This window comes from Manduca sexta, unplaced genomic scaffold (assembly GCF_014839805.1).
Source record: "Manduca sexta isolate Smith_Timp_Sample1 unplaced genomic scaffold, JHU_Msex_v1.0 HiC_scaffold_208, whole genome shotgun sequence".
In the NCBI taxonomy this organism is placed as follows: Eukaryota; Metazoa; Arthropoda; class Insecta; order Lepidoptera; family Sphingidae; genus Manduca; species Manduca sexta.
The window spans coordinates 2,699-20,896 of record NW_023593008.1 but is presented as its reverse complement, the minus strand read 5'-3'; the positions used below and the strand labels follow the sequence as shown (position 1 = coordinate 20,896).

The window sequence follows — 18,198 nt, the reverse complement described above, 5'->3', positions numbered from 1 at the left end:
ATGGTAATCGACATACCGCCCATAAACAGTAGTGAAACACCATACAACACCTTGAATTACAAATAATGTTTTGGTATTCCACTGCGCTCGCCATCCTGAGACATGAGATGTTAAGTCTTATTATGTCCAGTACTTGCACTGGCTACAATGTCCTTCAAATCGGAACACAACAGTGACTACACACTGCAGCTTGACGGCAGAAATAGGTGTACCGTTGTTAACAAAGGTGATTGTAGTTATAAAATAGAGTTTAAATAGTCGTATCGAATTTATATTAAATTCGCTTTCACCTACATTATCTTGAAATTATGTAATCTTGAACGTAAAATGCAAATGGTAAGGTAAAGTTGTAATGGGTAATTTCATAGTAAAAGGTAATGTTGCGTGACTTATGTTTGCTTATTTATATCTGATGGCGATCGCACGCAAAACATGATGGAAAATATTGAGTTTGGATGCTTTCATACGACATAGAACAGTGGAGCAAGATAAACTGGTGTAAAACTAAAATGTCTTTGTTAATTTTCGCGGTTTTAATGCTTTTATTAGTTTTTCTAGTGCTAATGTACCTGGATAGTATAAGAAATAATTGTAAATAAAACCTTCCTGAATATTTTTACCAAAGCTGGGAAAGCAAAGCAGAAGGCACGTTTTATAATACAAGATAGTATGAACGACGCAAAATGCTAATTTTAGGTTATGTGTCTCCAGTAGATGCGGCCCTCACTTTAAGTTCCCATTTTGGCTTGACGCCAATACAGTTACTAGGTATTAAGAGACCTGATATATTTTGTTTGATGAGGACGAGTGCCAAGAGATTGCTAATTCAAATTTGGTAGGTTTTTTTTCTGTCAATGGACAGATGAGGCACTTAGCATAGACGGATAGAAAATTAAGATCTAAGTTAGTTGCATTTCCTATAAATATTATAAAACAAAGTCCCTTCTCTGTTTGTCGGTATGTTATAGTTTTGCTCAAAATAGTTTAAGAGATAGTTTAAGACCCTGGGAAGGTTATAGTCCACTTTCTATCCGGGAAAATATATAGGACTTTTATTCCGAAAACCTCCTTCACGCGAGCGAAGCCGCGAGCAAAATAGTCACATAATATAACAAGTTACATGTATTTCTCATAACTTTATATATACATATACGTATTGCATAGTAGTAGGTTTAATGTCAAAGGCTTTGGTTCACAATGCTTAGACGAGTTTAGGTAAGTAGATGTACTACATAAAATATTATTTTGTAAAAACCAGAATCATTTAAAAGTGTTTTATATTTAATCTATAATTACTTATATTATAATCAATAAGATTTTTTTGCAAAAATTGTACCATTATTCTAGTCAGCGCATTAACAATGAAAACAAAATTAATATGATTACCAAATCGAACTCTCGAATGGTTAAAAAATACCAAAAAAATTATCGATAGCGATAAAATCTGCAAAATATTTTTACTTTAATGTCTAACATCCGTGGAAACATGAGTTCAACTGTATTAATATTGTCACAATGGTTCCCTACTACATAACCTCATAACTTTTACAATTTCCCGGAACGAGGTTCGTGCTGTCGTGAGCGATTTGCGAGGCACCGCGAGCCAAGTCGAAATAACTATTATGAAATATGAAACTTGCATGTACGGGACATTTTGCTCGTGATGGTTATACAGGGAAGTTTTTTTTATCTTACGCAGAGGTGGCCTTAAGTGCAACTGCCCGGGGCCTCACGCAGACTCTTGGAGGACCTTCTTTACGATCTTATCAAGGAAACTTTAAATACCAGAGACCTTTTTGTTTTGCTGTATGCGGAGCCTCGCGACGTTTTTTCTTTTTTTTGCTTTCTCCAGGGGCCTCGCGTTTAGTTAAAGCCGCCACTGATATTAATAATACGTCAATTGCGAATGATTGTAAAAGGTATGTATTTATGTTTGTCAGAAGTAAACTCAAAGAGTGTCGATCTTAACTAATGGAGACTTGAGACGAAAAATCTTTGTATTTTTATCCGATTATCGGAGTAGGGTAATGTTTTTATATTTGTGCTCCTTACACATTCGAGGCCATGGTTGCACTGTTGGCTTCCTCCGTGTATAAATCTCTGAACGGATTTGAATGACATTTTGCAGTTGGATAGAGCATGCCTTGGATTAAATGTTGATATCAGGCTACTTTTACCCGGGAACAAGACTTCCACGTAAGTGAAGCCTCAAGCAATACTTAGTGCATAATTAATAGGTAAGTGAATACGTTAGTAACGAGAGTTACAAATTTGATTTCAGTTTCACAAATTTTATACATTGTCATGTATATGGTTTCTTAGTTCCAAAATCGAATCGAATTGTTTCGAGATGCCGACTAGTAGCGCCATCGAGCGTCATTATCTAGTACTTGATCTTTACCTAATGAGCAAGCTTGGTTCTATCAAAATTGTTGTAGAACATAAAATAAGAAATATCGCAGTTATTACAGCGGTTGTTTTTTTTATTTCAGACTCCATCGTGTGGCAGTTAATTGTGAGCAAAGAATATAGTACTGTCTAACGAGACATTGTGAGGTTACAAGTTTGATCCCACGTAGGCAGAAAAATAACAATTTAATAAAAGTTACGAAATGGGCCACGGTTTCAAAAATTAGTTTCGAAAGATCCAACCAATGAAAGTCAACATTCAACAACGAATTTATATTTTTTCTACATGGTGAGACCTACGACGGATAATAATTGTTAATTCATTATGTCAATTTTCTGTGATGTTCCATATGCTTACATTGTTTGATATAATCTCTACTATTGATATGATATTGTCTACTACACTAAGACTAGAGGTGATAGAGGTAAAACAAAATTTTAGGTCCAAATTAGATTAACAAGATAAAATAAAAATTGTCATCAAAATCGATATATTTTTACAGAATCTAGTCTCTTCCTTGTTTTACAATTTCTATTTCCTGAATTCTATTTTGGCCGGTGTTGTAATCATTGTTAAAGTTAACGTTCTATTACAATAGATGAGCGTGCGGCTTCTTTGCCCCGCTGTGAATTGGTTTGCTATACACGTGTCATAAACCCAAACCTTACCTAAGCATGGATGAAACTCCGGCCTTATTCAAAATAATGTATAATTAATATTGGACCCATAGATTTACTATGGAAGTAACTCGTTCATAAAATATATTTTTTTTATAGCTATGAATGACTAGACAAGCTTGCCCCTTTCACCTGATAGTAAGCGATACCACCGCCTATAAACGATAGAAACACCATCCAACACCTTGAATTACAAAGTATTGTTTTATATTTCCCTGCGCTCGCCATCGTGAGACATGAGATGTTAAGTCTTATTATGTCCAGTAGTTGCACTGGCTACAATGTTGCATCAAACCGGAACACAAAAGTGACTACACACTGCTACTTGGCGGCAGACATTGCGGTGGTACCTACCCAGGCGGACTCTCACATATGAGACACCACCAGTAAAAATAGAATCAAATAAAACACTCAAATACATAAATATATTTATTGGCGGCTGTGCCTACGCGTCGGCGATGGTGACCTCAACCTCTACACCAGGCTCGATGTTGATGGAAGTGATCTGCTTCACAATCTCTGAGGGGGAATGCAGGTCGATCACTCGCGTGTGGATGCGCATCTGGAACCTGTCCCAGGTCTTGGAACCTTCACCACAAGGGGTCTTGCGGGTTGTGATGCGCAGGATCTTGGTCGGCATGCGGACTGGGCCCTGGAATAAAAATGATCATTGTAAAATAAATGTCAAGTTAGAATGGTAAGCTAGTGAAATTAGCTGAGAATAGAAAGATGTTTTTACAGGGATCACAGTTTTTGTATTTTGAATTTAACCATATTTGTGTCAACTGGTCAGGAGTAATGGTTTCTTGTTAGTTGACACTCTATCTAAAGTTCAAAGAAGTTTACTGACTATTAGGTCATCTATCTTTGCACATATAAAATAAAGTCTATTACCATAGTATGTCATGTTATATAAGTTGAGATAAATGTCATGTATGATAGGACCCTTTAACAGTTCACAAAAAATAAAAATTAATGTTTACATTTATTTTATGTTGAAACCACGCAAAGTAGGTTTTAATAGTTACCAAGTTTAATTTCAGTAAAAAAAATTACATATCAGATAGACCTATAATACTAAGACCATCTTTAAATTTATTATTATTATTGTTATCAGGCAGGCAGTATTTAACTTTTATAACAATATTTACCAGGATAATCTCAACATGTAGTGAAAATTAAGGATACTACATAAATAGAAATAGCATTATAACTGTTACCTGCTTGGATATAAATGTGACTTCCCTATGAGCAGAGAGCGCCATAAGGCCCATGCACTCTGCACTTTGAGAAGTAATTCTCTAGCACTTTATTGTGAACACACCATCGATAAAATGACATGCCTTCATCACAGCGCTGTTTGATATTTGTATGATAGAGTATGTCTTTCTGTGGTGAACGGTGACATTTTCTAAAAGGGAACCCGACATAATATAGGTACTAATATGCATAAATGTGGCCTGTAAATGGGATACAGATACGCTTAAACAGGATTCAGCCCACAAAATGTTACTTTAGAGACAGTGAATATTTATGTTTTTAATTGTATTTTTGCTCATTGATGAATATCTATTTTGTTAATAAAAAGTTCAAATTACCGATTTTGTTTGACTGAGATGTTTTTACTAATGGAAAATATAGACTAGAACAAATTTCACTTTTTCGACCATACTCTGGGTTGTATCCTTTTCGCATATCTATGTTCAATTGTTGTAATGCTAATTAGATTTTACATAAATTACGAAAGGCAGCTTATATGGATCCTTCACCACTGATGCCCTTTTAATGATGTTAATACATCTTTTTTATCAATTTGTAAAATGGGTGATACTAAACTAAACAATACACTATTTAACTTATTTGTAACTAATAAATGCATCTTATTCGACTGTTATGGCGACCAGAGACCAATAAACTAGATGGCCACGGAGATTAACGCTTGGACTGTATCAATGCGAGCTGCTAGAGCTGTACAAGTATGTGACTATAGTACATAGTGTGCTGTTTTTAGGTGCAATTTTGTTATTCTATGACGCGTCTATTCGTAAAACGTCATTGGTGGTTAGCATTATATCAAACTGAGAATCGCCAAATCCACGACCGACATAAGGTGTCACCAAAGGTTGACCATTTAAAAAACAAAGTTAATACCTTCACACGCAGCTTCTGTTTCTTGGCGCCATTGATGAGGTCAGCGCACACTTTTCTCAAGCGAGCGCACGTTGCGCGAAGTCAGCGTGATCCTGATGCGGTGGATTGGCGAAACCTCTGCCTGAGGCTTCTCGATATCCTTGCCTGACACGACGGCGGCTGCCTGCAATTACCAATAAGTCATCAGTCGTGAAAATAATTGGGATCCTTAAATTTATATAATGCACAACCATTAATTGAACGATACTATCAACTCAAGTTTCAGAGAACATAAACATCTATTGTAATGTCTCATTTCGCGCCATGACACCTAGTGTTGGAAAAGGCAATTTTTAAAGGCAATATAAAGAATTGTAACATTACTAAAGATGTAAGGGAAGATTTATATTGATAATAATATTGACCATACATAAATATGCTTTATTAGAGTAATGTGATGAATACTTTCATCTTGACACGTGCAATCATAACCTCAACACTTTCCACAGATTTAAGTTTTAAATCACTTTATATGACGGAAAACACTTAATTACACTAAATAATACGTTACTTACCATATTGTTGCGATAATCCGGTCGAGATAAACAACTTTCCTATTAAAATTGCTCAGCGCTGAACCGGAGTACAGCTTCGCAATTCACTTCATAAAAGAAAGAGATGGCGGAATTCTTGACTTTATCTGGGCTTGATGAGACCTGTCACTTGTAGAATATTTTTTTTTATACCTAAAAGCGCCCCCTCTATAAATTATGTCATAGTACTATCTTGATTGTTTTACATATAGTTAACAGATGGCAGTGTGTAGGTATAAACATTTTTTTCTTTAAAGAGCCAGGGAGCTTTAAAACGTTCAACCTTTTTAAATTTTATTTGGCTACGATATCAGGCCATGCTAAACTCAAAATAGGATTTAGATGTCAGTTATATACCTTTATTATATTTTCCCTCATGAAAATTCTCAAATATTAATCATTTTAAGATTTATTTTAAATTAGGTGCGGACGACATTGACCCATGTGAATCACCTTTTCCAAGAAAAAAATCCCATTGCCTTCTTTTCATGTTATAGGGATAAAAACTAGATACAAATACGATTTAAACTTTATGTAGCTACACACTTTATTAACTCAATAACCAATTAGTTATTTATTTGTAAAGTTACACTCTCGGTAATACTAAAATACGGAATAACATAATTATAGCCTTATAATATTATAAACTTAAATAAAATAATTTCAAGTATAACACAAACTAAACACAGAAATTAAATGAAGAAAGGACCGCAATCGCAGTTCGTAGTATTGATTAAACATTGTTCATCATTATGTTTTTGACCTGCTTATCAAATTTCCTGTAACAGAAAAATATTGTATTGTGTATCATTTACGTACTACCATTGAAATGAAGGGGAATATACAATTTATTGTTAACAATACTTATTATGGGTAAAATATTATGACCAGATAATATTGGATGGATGCTTATAGTGGATTTATACTTACGGCGAAGTAATTTGATCACCAGGCAGATGAAATGGATTGCATATAGCGTCGGCGTACAAGGCGTGTAGTCTACGCAGTGCAGTCCGCACTTCAGCATCCCGGATGTTACTGCCGCTTGGTGAGGTCGAACTTGTCACCAGCACAAGTTTGATTCGCGTGTTTGTTACGTACCCATATCTAGAATATTCAAAAACGATGTAAAACATTTCTAAGCAGATTATGTGAAGTCACTTTGAAACATAATTACGATTTAAAGGAAGCTTAAAATATCGACCTCAGTTTTGTAATTGATAGAGCAAAAGTAGAACTATATATTATAATTCTCTTTGAGTAGAACCATGTGTCAATATTTTTTGCTGCAGCATGAATGGGCCGAATCAAATGAGGTGGTACCCAATTTAGCTTTTTATTGCCTATACAATATGGTCTTATGCAAAGAGAGATTAGACTCAGAACGTACGTGCGACGGTCTCATAGTTTATGGCTTATCTTATAAAAATATAGCACACGTACTACAAAATTCATCTCATGGAATGAAAATCAAAATATATCGGCAGGCATTCAAGTATTTCATCTGGGATGTATAAAAACAAAACTGCATTGAAAATCGAAAGGTCGTAAGGTTGTTGGCAGTTTTGTAATAAAATCTTCGGATCAAAACAATGCCTTATGAAATTTACCGTAAACTTAAGTATCTGTTTTATTTAAAATAAACAGGAGATAAGAAAGGATAAGACACAAATATAAGTGATGCTATGCATGACATAAACATTAAAGTAAATAATCTATATTTCTCTATCGTTGTGTTAGAAGTGTCTTGCTTTAGGAAATTAATAACATTTAATACTATAACATAACTGTTATTATTAGCACCTTAGAATAAGGACCTAGTCATAAATTAAATGATGAGATATATTATTATTGAAAAACACTTATAAATAGGAAAATACGCGAACTGATTCTTATATAGATTTTAATGCACGTTATGAAAAAAATACAAGTTACTCGTAAAAAACATCACTTACATTTATGCGTATCAGTAGAGTATAACAAGCCAAGATATAGATCTCTGAGATCAGTACGGGCAGTGTTCGTATTTGTGCCAGCGTTTCCTGTGTTGGTAGTGGCGAGTCTCTCTTCTAACGCGTCCAGGGCCGTGTGGACGAGCCATTGCCGCGACAACTCGTTGTCTGTGCTCGTGTCGTTGCCTACACCGCCGATGTATAGTGGAGAATTCTGAAAGAAACAAGTTTAGAAATAATATAAAAATTTTACGCGTCGAGCTTTATACTTTACTTAGGTATTCGCAGCAGTGTCTCCATGTACACGGTAATTAGTGTTAATGCATCGTAAAGTGTAATTATTACCTTCACGGTATATTACCGTACCATATTTTACTGCATTAATTGAATTTGGTTGCCGGAACAACCCAAATCAGGGGACTATTTTCTTGGTCCCGCCTCCTTGTCATATTAATTCACTGATTCAGCGTATTTTTATCCAAAATCTCGATATTTGTAGCCTTTCAACACGGTAAATAAAGAATTACACTGGGCACCCTGATTCAAGGAGTTACAAGATTTTGGTTGCGCCATTATGCATAATTATGATATGCGTAGGATGGGCGATGGTTGCAAAGTGATTTTTGTTCTATGACATAACAAAAAAAATTATCAGTATTTTTTTAAGTACATGAGTCACAAAATATAGCTTTTATAAATTACACAAATATATAAGTTTTGAATCCGTAATAGTGATGGGATGTAATAGTAATAAGGATGGGTTCAATCATCAATGGGCTCAATAATTGACAGACTAGGCTGTATGGCTGAGAGCCTTTGCCTTCTCCCAAAGGAGTAAATCAAGCCAAAAAAAAGTCTATGGTTAAAATAAGTAAGACTAGGCAGTATGGTCGTAAGACTATAGCCTGTCCCTCTGAATGACGAAGAAAAAAATAGTCTATGGTTCAATTCAATTCAATTTTCATATTGCGGCTCCATCGTTGGCAGACGATGATTTTGCCAATGTCAAAGTCTATGGTATGTATTAGGCTGTATGGCTAAGAGCATTTGCCTTCTCCTTAAGGAGTAAATCAAACCAAAAAAGTCTATGGTTATGCTGTATGGGCTAGAACTCTTTGCCTTCCCAATAATAAAGGGAAAATCAAAATTAAAAAAAAAGTCTATGGTTATGAGGGCGTTGTAGAATTTTGACAATGACAAAACAAAACAAATGACGTCATATTAAAAATGTAACTATTGACTTTCCGCAGATATATTGATGACTTTCCTCAATTCATTGTGACATGTTATATATTGCACTCATTGATTGTAACTGGATACAAACAAAAATACTATTCTTAACTTCAGTATAACAAGCAACAACAGTAAAAACTCACATCTTTGCCGATAACTGCGACACAAACTGCCATTGTGAATCAATAGTGCGAGCTGAGAGTGCGAGGGACGTGAAACTGAATTGACGTGTGCGTGGCGGGTAGATACGAAATTAATATTGTCAAAAAAATGGTCGTCCAATGTGTAAATGTGTCCAACTGCAAATTAAACGTTATTATAGTGTCAAAAATCTAAAGTAACTATTGTGTATTAAGCACTTAATAATTGTGAAAACATTTATAATGGCTTTCGGAGATCGTAATTTACTGTACGAAGAAAACGAAAAAGGCGAGCGTGTTGTTGTGAAATCTATAGATTCAACACGCCGTGCGTACGTAAGATTTACAAATTGCACATCACAACGAATAAGTGTCGTTTGGAGAGATTTCCAAGGTCTAAGACGGGACTACATTCTTTTAAACCCCGGTAAACACTTCGACGTTGACACATATATAACTCACCCTTGGGAATTTACTGATTATAAAACGCAGGAGTCGTATGTTGTGAACAATAAGACGGTATTTCGTGCCCCGCCTAGTATCGCAAATGTAAGACATCGATTCAACTGGAATATAACAGTGCCTCTTAGGACCTTGAGGTACACAACATTGTTGTCTATAGCATCTATTTTGCGTGATGAGGACGCTGCTGATGAGCTCCAGCTGCCGAGAGACCTGGCGACGGACCTACGCGCCCTCACCGCCCAGCTCCTCGGACCACCGGAGACCAAACAAGCTGACTGATATTTCAACATGCTTGGCATATTAATTTTCATGTGCTGGTGCATGTACTTCATATGGTTCGTGTTTACGAAGCTTTTGTAAGATCATAAACATTGTGATACCTATGAGGCGGACCGAATAAAAGTTCCAGATCACCGGATATGGGTCGCTTTCAATAGATTGTTCTAGAAATCTTTTGGGGGAGGCCCATGTCCAGCAGTGAATGTTATATAGGATATGGCTGATGATGAAACATTGTGATAAAGCAGCCTTGACTGTTGACTCATATAATTGTTTTTAAGTGATTTTAGCAGTGTTCAATTTGTCTTATCAGTGCAGTATATAAAAAATCGAGGAATAGTAATGTGACCCATAAACATTGTGCATTGCATTGGTTCTGATTTCGGATAGAATAAAACCGTGATATATGCATTGCATTTGCTCCCTGTATGATGACAAGCATGAGAAAGAGGGTGAAATAGTTGTAACCTTATAAATCGATATATGGATGAGATGATTGTTTTAAAAAGGTTCACTGACTTTACATGTATTTGAGTTAGTGTTGATGAAATGTGAAAAGCATAGCGAGTTAAGCTCTAAATTAATGAATAATATTAAATTATGTTATGCTTATAGAGAATGATTTAATTAATTTTTATTAAATAAAATTTTCCATACTTATTGAGAAATCACTGTTGATAAAATGTAGAAATCCATGCTAATATTTGCTGTTTACTGTAAATGTTGTATATATGTTTAAGTATCAATTCATATCAATTACAATGTATTTATGATGGTTAATGATGTAAGACATCTTAATATTTCTCAGTGTATTATGTAGAGGATTAATAGTAATATCAAACAAGATTATATATTTGAGCTGAAGCGTTAAGTTACTTAACATACCTTCAACATATCTGTTAAGTATTTTGATACATGTGTATGTACATTTATTAATGGTTTAGTGTATTATAACACTTTTAATTGCCTAACATATTATAAGGAAACTGTTAATATTTTTTTGTGACTCTTTTTGAATCAAAGTGTATAAAGGTTAAATATTATCATTGACTATCTTTTTTATATGATTTATGCATTTATACTAAAACAGTTTTTTTTTTTTATTTTAAATTGTTATCACAAAGTAATCATTTTAGTTATAGTGCTTGCAATATATTTTATTATTTTAAGAAATGTTTCCTTATTTTTATTATTTTGTGCTGGTTTTGTGGACCTATTTGTTTTTCCTCTAAAAAAGTAAATGTCTTTTATATAATTGTAGATTATTAACCTTTAAGTTATTAGTCATAGTATTAAAGATATTATTAGGAATGGTAAGTATTGAATATCTTATACATTTTGACATTGCATTACTGTATCAAATTTGAAATTGAATACTTATCTTCTTCAAAGTAACACTTTACCATATGTAACTCAAACTGTAAATATCAATAAAAAGCAATTGAAATTTTACGTGCTCTAAGAGAACAAATTGCAGCAGCCATGTCACTTTTTCAGTCATTAATACACTCGCATCCATGCTCTATGCACAAAATTATCAAATATTTAAAGTAAAACTGGTATTTCTGTTAAAATCACAATGTAAGCAGAGATTAAGATAAATATGTGGTATAATTTATAAACGCAATGTGAATGTTACTGTATATATGTTATATAAGCTTTTTTAAGCTACAAAATTTTCGTAAAATTCATTATTTGAACCTTTTTTTCATCATGTTGATTGTGCCATATTTTAATGTTATGTATTCTTTAATAATTGTTTTAAGATTTATATGTTTTTATTGAGTATAAATATAACATTTGTTGGTTATAGATGTGACATTTTTAAAACTATATCTTGCTTGAAGGACCAATGTTTTTTAGGAGAAACTGGTTTGAACCTGTTTAAAATGTACCTTCCTAATATACACATAGATGTTCTTTAAAAGTTTTAATTGAATTCCAGTAATGTGCATTAAAACTCAAGCATAGTTGAAAAGAAGCTAATATAAAGTATGACGCATCTTTTTACATGTATTATGTAGAGATTACACAAACTTTATTTTGGTATAATGAGGTCAAGTCACATCTCAAATGAATCATGGAGATAACAGCCGGTAGTTAATGCATGGATTTATGCAATTACTAAATTTGTTATGGAATGTAATGAGAATATATTGTATATAACCAATAAGTGTATAGATTTATGTTATTTTTGGTTTTATTTCTTCACAAAAATTATACGATGATGCTGATGAAATCGTATGAGTGTCATTAAAACTTATTCAGGAAAAAGAAAAATAATATATTTGTAAATATAACATACATCTATTTATGTGCGTATGTATTAGAATGTATACTTTTGAGCTAGATAAATGTATAAAAATAAAAGCTAAAATAGGCGTAAAAATCATTTATTTACACTTACGACGAACTAATAAATATCGAACATTGTTTCTCTCGATCACAGTATGTACAAACAAATCGTTGCCTCTATAAACTTTCTGCTATGCATTAATAACAAACTACATCACTATTATTAAGTTTCATAGCATTATTTCTTTTTTTATTATCCGGAAGACTGCAATGGCAAAGAAGATGTAGTATTACACAACCATTATCAAGTATAACTCAAAAAAAAGTTTGTTTAAATACTTTTTGTTTACGTTACCATTTTATAGGGCAATTATTGACTGTTATACAACCATTTAAAGTAAGAATACATTACAACCTGAATATATGTAATTTAACAGAACAGAATTAATTAAGGGTCCTATATTAGTAGAAGACATCCAAACTCCATACAATTCTCCTAGAACATTTCATATATTTATCATGTTTGGTGGCAACTGGCAACACACTATGAGTCTCATTGAAAAAATGAATCTATATAATATATTATAGCCCTGGGAAAATTAATAATCTTCCGATATGATTAGTTTTATATTTATAAACACATTTTCCTACCTTGACCTAAAATAAATTCCGGTATTCCGGTATTTTCGGTATTTCCGGTTTTTGAAGATATGTTATTAGGAAACTCAGAACAATGACAAACATAGAAGTAACACTATGACATTTGAGCGTACTCTGTCCTAGACAGCAAGAAATTTAATTGTGTTGCGATCCCTTCTGACATCTTATCGATATCGATAGATGTTTTGTCTATCGGCTATGGTAAATTCGCAGACCTGCTAAAATAAACCCTTTTCGGTCAGTCAACTACAAACCATTGCAAATTGCTATTTTAGATAAAGGTTAAAAAAAAGATATCAAAATTCTGATTTGGTATTCAAGTACCAAATGAGGTCTGGGTATATAGAAGCACTCGTTATGAAGCTGTTAAATTGCAATAAACTACTTATAGAACTAAGTACCGGCTTTCTTCGAACTAAATATTGTCCAATTTTCATTTGCTATTTACAGCAGTTACCATGCCCTCCGAAATGTCATTCACACCAAAAATGGTATAGCATTTAGATTATTAAATTAAGAAAATGTTAGAAATTTCGAGAGGAATGGAAATCGCAGTAAGTAACAAACAAGAAATCAGCCGGAATTTCGTCTAGGAGAAAGCCAGTACGCTTTCTGCTCTTTTCTGACTTTCTTAGGGATTAAAAGATACCCAAGAGGTGTGATTTGACAGAAGCTACTAAAATGGGACAGTAAAATTAAAACACAGTGGTATAGGGGAATGTTCGAATGAAGTGTGGAAGGAATAACAGTATGGAGATAAGAAAGTTTATTCACGAAATACACAGAACAGTTCACACACAGTACAGTACTTAGAAATAGAAGGAGACAAGAAGAGCGACAGCAATAGCACAGTGATAGTTTACGAACACAAAACGACTGAAAAATGACGGCAAAACGTAAGCGGTAGCGGTAGCGGATAAACGGGCTTCGCGAGCGAGTGTGTGTAATCGCTAGGCGCGTGACGTAGTGCAGAGAACAATAGAGTCCGGTTTATGGATCGCGTTTCCATTGCACTAATTTGAGGTCACTTAATATTGTGTTGAATAATATTATGAGTGAATGGAAGAATGTATGTAATGTGAATGTATGTGTGTAATATATTATGTTCTTGTGTATGCGTAGGTGTGTGTATGCAATGTAGGGGTAGCCTACAGCGGTATCATTCATGTCACATATGTTTGATAACTAATTTCAATGTTAATAAAACTTTGTCGAAATGCTTAGAGCAAACACGGTGCTGTTTTTCCAATGCCAATTGGGACGAGCTATGGCAACGATCCATTTTTGCCTTATAGCATCATCTGTGGGGAATCTGCAATGAAACACATTGTATGAAACACACTATGAAAATCAAATAGTTTCCTCGACCCCAGCCTTCGCGCACGGTTTCCAAGTGGCTTTTACCACTACACCACCGTATATTAAAAGTAAAAGGCAATTTATGCAAAATAGTAAACTTCAATATACTAACATCTATGTTATCGACAGAATATGCAGCACAACACTATTGAACACGACTACGTAAATTGGTAAAAAATGAAAAATACTTAATAATGACTGTATCGTGTGGCCAACAGCAGATTATAATATGACTACAGCATAATAAAGTATAATTAATAACACTTTTTGCACTTATGGATAGGGTTTAAGCAAATATATTAGGTTTTTTGTTTACTCACCGATGGAAGCTGATGATTTCAGTTTCATTTTCTTTACGAGAAGAATGAGATTAATTGACATCGACTAAAATTTTGTAATTTTGGTAAGCAAAAGCAGTAGATAAAATAAGTCTGTGAGTTATAATAAAAACGTCCTGATATTTTTTTCATTTTAAGAATAAATGTTAAAATTACTTAATCTATACCTACTTATAATAAATCTGTAGAGAGGTCAATTCTGTACATGAAATATATTTCCAAAATAACTATCAGGGGGTGATTAGGGATCGATACTGATGCCAAAAATGCAATTAGTAAAATTTTTGTCTGTCTGTCTGTCTGTTTGTATAACCGTTATAGAAACAAAAACTACTCGACGGATTTTAACGAAACTTGGTACAATTATTTGTCATACTCCTGTGCTGGTTATAGTATACTTACTTTTCATCACGCTACAATTAATAGGAGCAGAGCAGTGAAGGGAAATGTTGGGAAAACGGGAGAAGTTACTCCATTTTTTAAGCTTCCGTCGCGTGTGCAACCCTAACGGTTAAAGCTACACAGAAATCATGCATGACGTAAATGTTCTCCTTAAAATTATGTAAAAAATATCCTACGACAGCATATGTCTATCTTTTATGGTTGACTCACAATAACACGTGTAACTCCCGATAGCTTAGCAGTTCAAAGCTTTCTCATTATATTTGTCTACTCTTGCGTTTATGACACTCTCAATCATCCCTAATTAAAAGTTAACATTATTAAATATTCCATAAAAAGAATCATAGAAATCGGTATAGAAACACCAAAGTTATACATGAAATACGCTAATAATAGGACATCATGCGTGAATACTGAATCATGCTATAAGGATTATTTTTGTATATATATAAGGTCGCGAACGCACAGGCAGGCGGCTTGCTTGGCACCTAGAGGCTAGCGAATCACCTAGCGAGTAGCTGCGTAAAACGAACATTCTCGAACGTTCGCGACCGGCTCCATTTTTGAAGTTCGAAATCCACGCGGGTATTAGCATAGATTATTTATAAAAAAGCTATATTACTATTTATAATGTGATTATTTGTGTAAGTTATTGTAAACAAATGCATTAAGGTAACTAAAATAGAAATTGTAAACGTTTGTCTGAAATGGCGGTAGTGCTTAAATGTTTTGACGTTCGAAATGATATAAATACCGGCCTCTTGGTTGATACGGGGCATTTCATCGTGAGCCGTCGAGCAGAGCAATACTAAGAGACTGACAAGTTAAGTAAATATACTTTATTTTCTTTTAGTTTCTTTCACAATTAAATATTATTTATTAATATGATTAATATGATATGATGATATGATATGATTATACATTTAATTATTTAGAGTCGTACCTATGTTAGGGTGTATACCCTAACATAGGTATATATTGTATAATATATAAAAGATATAATAGATATATAACTGGTGCTATAGTAATGTCTAATGCCTAATGTTAATGAAACATTATATCACTGGCCATGTTTATTGATGTATATCAATATAATATATAATATGTGATAAATATATTATATAACAAATACAGTGGTCCTTGTTTCCTTGAAAACGCATCCGCCCTTCCCTACTTGATTACTGACGTAACGTATTTATCACCGATGTCCTGATGGTATAAAATGATTGATACATATGTTCGTTTGCTTATATAAGTGATCTCTGTATAAAAATACACAATTATTTTAAAATGTCTCTACTTAAAATCTAACATCAGAAGTGGGATAGATATCACCTCACATACTAATACCATGAAGTTTTAGTTTCAGAATCCCGTTATTTTAGAAGTTCTCCTCAAAACAAACCGTGAGGCTGTTGCTTCAGGACATCGACGCTCGGATGACGACGTGACGCTCCCGGTCTTCGATCCAGTGACTAGTAACAATGGTACAGACAGCTGGTGTCACAGTATCGAGGAACTGTCCAACGAATTTGCTTGGGGAAGTATCAAAATCGTTGCAAAGCCTTACAGGGACCAGTCTTAATATAGTTCGAGTTATGGGAACAGCTGGGAGCAAGCCTGGGAGAACTCCCGCACGGACCTTCCGGATTAAATCCGGAGAAACAGAACTTGGTTGAGAACTTTCCAAAGCCGTAATCTATTACTCCAATTCTGTAGATTCTTGTTGGGTAAACGTAAAAAAGAATAGGCTGCTGCGAGATACAAAGTTTTTGTTTAACGAAAGCCAATTGCAAAATTAATCTGCGGAAGTGTTGCAGATTAAAACATCGAAATGGGTTCCCTCAATAGTAATATACAGACTCCTCCTGAGATTATATCCTTATGTTTCAGCTATGCCCGTTAGAGCACAGCAACCCGAGGAATACATCTGGGTGGGGTTCTGGAATGGAGGCTATGAATTGGTAAGCGCAGCGTCAGACATCCACCTACCACCACCTGCGAGGTGGACTAGATGGTTGCTGGATGCAGGTCGCTTCCGATAGGTCGATCTAGAAATTTCAAGGAGTGGCCCATGGTCAGCAGTGGATAATGGATATCCCGCGGCTGATAATTATCGTATAGCTCCTCGTAAAAAGGAGAAAGTAAAAATAGTCGTCAATGGTTATACTAGAATTCATATAATGCGTTTGCAAGTCCAGTAATATCAACTCTCCCTTTCATTAAAGACCAAGTTCCTTTCATTGAAGACCTTAAGCAGGACTAAGTTCTGTTTGTCAATAGACATAAGAAATGTGTATTTATCAAATACCAGTTTCTGGAAACTCCTCTAAATATATGACCTTCTTAACCCATGATGATCATAATGAATTTATAAGATGTGGATTGGCATCCGCAATGGGCCATTTCTAAAAACCGCCTTACATTTAACTTTCACCTGGTCTATAGGGACGATCCCAAATATTTGGTTGAAACGGTTTTGAATCTCGCTGTCTCTGGATTTAGGGATTTTAAGATCTTTTTTGTCGATATTGTAGAATACTTGGGTGAAATAGAAAAATCCTCCCAGCCGAATTTTCGGCCACAGCGGCAAATTTCAACGGAGATCGGTACGTAGAAAATATTACAATGCACAAGTGGTTGTGCAATACGTAGGTGCACTCTCTGTTCCTTCACTCACAGTTCGGAGAGACGGCAATCCGACATGACTGGAGAGGATCAGGCGCGGAACCACCGGCTTTGCGTGTTTTCCGCGGCACGGGGGTATTCCACCGCCAACTTCCTCACTTCAATCTGTAACTGAGTAACGTTTTAAGATGGAAAACCCAATCGCAATTATTGCGGCCCGAACCGGGCTTCGGGTCCGCGACCTTAGCGCAGTAATCGTGCTGGTATGGTGTACAATTACAACTGCACCCCTGGGGCAGACCGAGGCAGAATGTTCAGGTAAGTGTAGATCTAAAGTTTCTCCTCTGGTAAATTCACCCATTCTTCGTAGTATCAAACAAGTCCACCAATTCATAAGACTAGTTTCTTACTTTAGGAAATTCATTCCAAATTTAGTGCACGTACTGTACCCATAAAAAAAAAATGCCATAAAAAAAAGGAGAAAAAAAAAATTATAAAATCAAAATTTGGAATGGAGTTCCGAACAGAACATTGTAACGATTACGTGATTTCTTACTAGGTACCAAGATCTATGTTAAAGTTTTGATCCTAATTTATATACTGAGCTTTATACTGGTGCCAGTGCGATAAGACATGG

At 34.6% G+C, this 18,198-nt stretch overlaps 1 protein-coding gene and 1 pseudogene across 3 annotated transcripts; both read right to left on the bottom strand.

Annotated features, from left to right (window-relative positions):
- Positions 1-3,503: 3,503 nt before the first annotated feature.
- LOC119191899 lies at positions 3,504-5,850 on the bottom strand (annotated as a pseudogene).
- A 482-nt stretch (positions 5,851-6,332) lies between these two features.
- On the bottom strand, positions 6,333-9,380 carry LOC115444559 (trafficking protein particle complex subunit 2-like protein). Of its 3 annotated transcripts, none has more exons than XR_005113551.1 (4): positions 9,139-9,379; positions 7,766-7,976; positions 6,741-6,917; positions 6,333-6,589 (listed from the first exon to the last, which is right to left on the bottom strand). XR_005113551.1 is itself a non-coding variant. In XM_037445757.1 (4 exons), the coding sequence occupies exons 1-4, from the start codon at positions 9,169-9,171 to the stop codon at positions 6,544-6,546; spliced, it is 471 nt and encodes a 156-aa protein (XP_037301654.1). In that variant the 5' UTR covers positions 9,172-9,380; the 3' UTR covers positions 6,333-6,543. The 3 variants fall into 3 exon arrangements, 1 of the variants encoding a protein (XP_037301654.1); XR_005113552.1 differs by lacking the exon at positions 9,139-9,379 and adding an exon at positions 8,129-8,365; XM_037445757.1 differs by having other exon boundaries at positions 7,762-7,976; positions 9,139-9,380.
- Between the last annotated feature and the right edge of the window lie 8,818 nt (positions 9,381-18,198).

What these genes read in the sequence shown, in the direction of transcription:
- LOC115444559 (XM_037445757.1), bottom strand. Translation starts at nt 9,171, where the DNA reads ATGGCAGTTTGTGTCGCAGTTATCGGCAAAGAT. An exon ending in TCGCAGTTATCGGCAAAGAT is followed by an intron (nt 7,977 to 9,138) that starts GTGAGTTTTTAC and finishes TGTTTCTTTCAG; the next exon opens with AATTCTCCACTATACATCGG. An exon ending in ACTGATACGCATAAATGTAA is followed by an intron (nt 6,918 to 7,761) that starts GTGATGTTTTTT and finishes TGAATATTCTAG; the next exon opens with ATATGGGTACGTAACAAACA.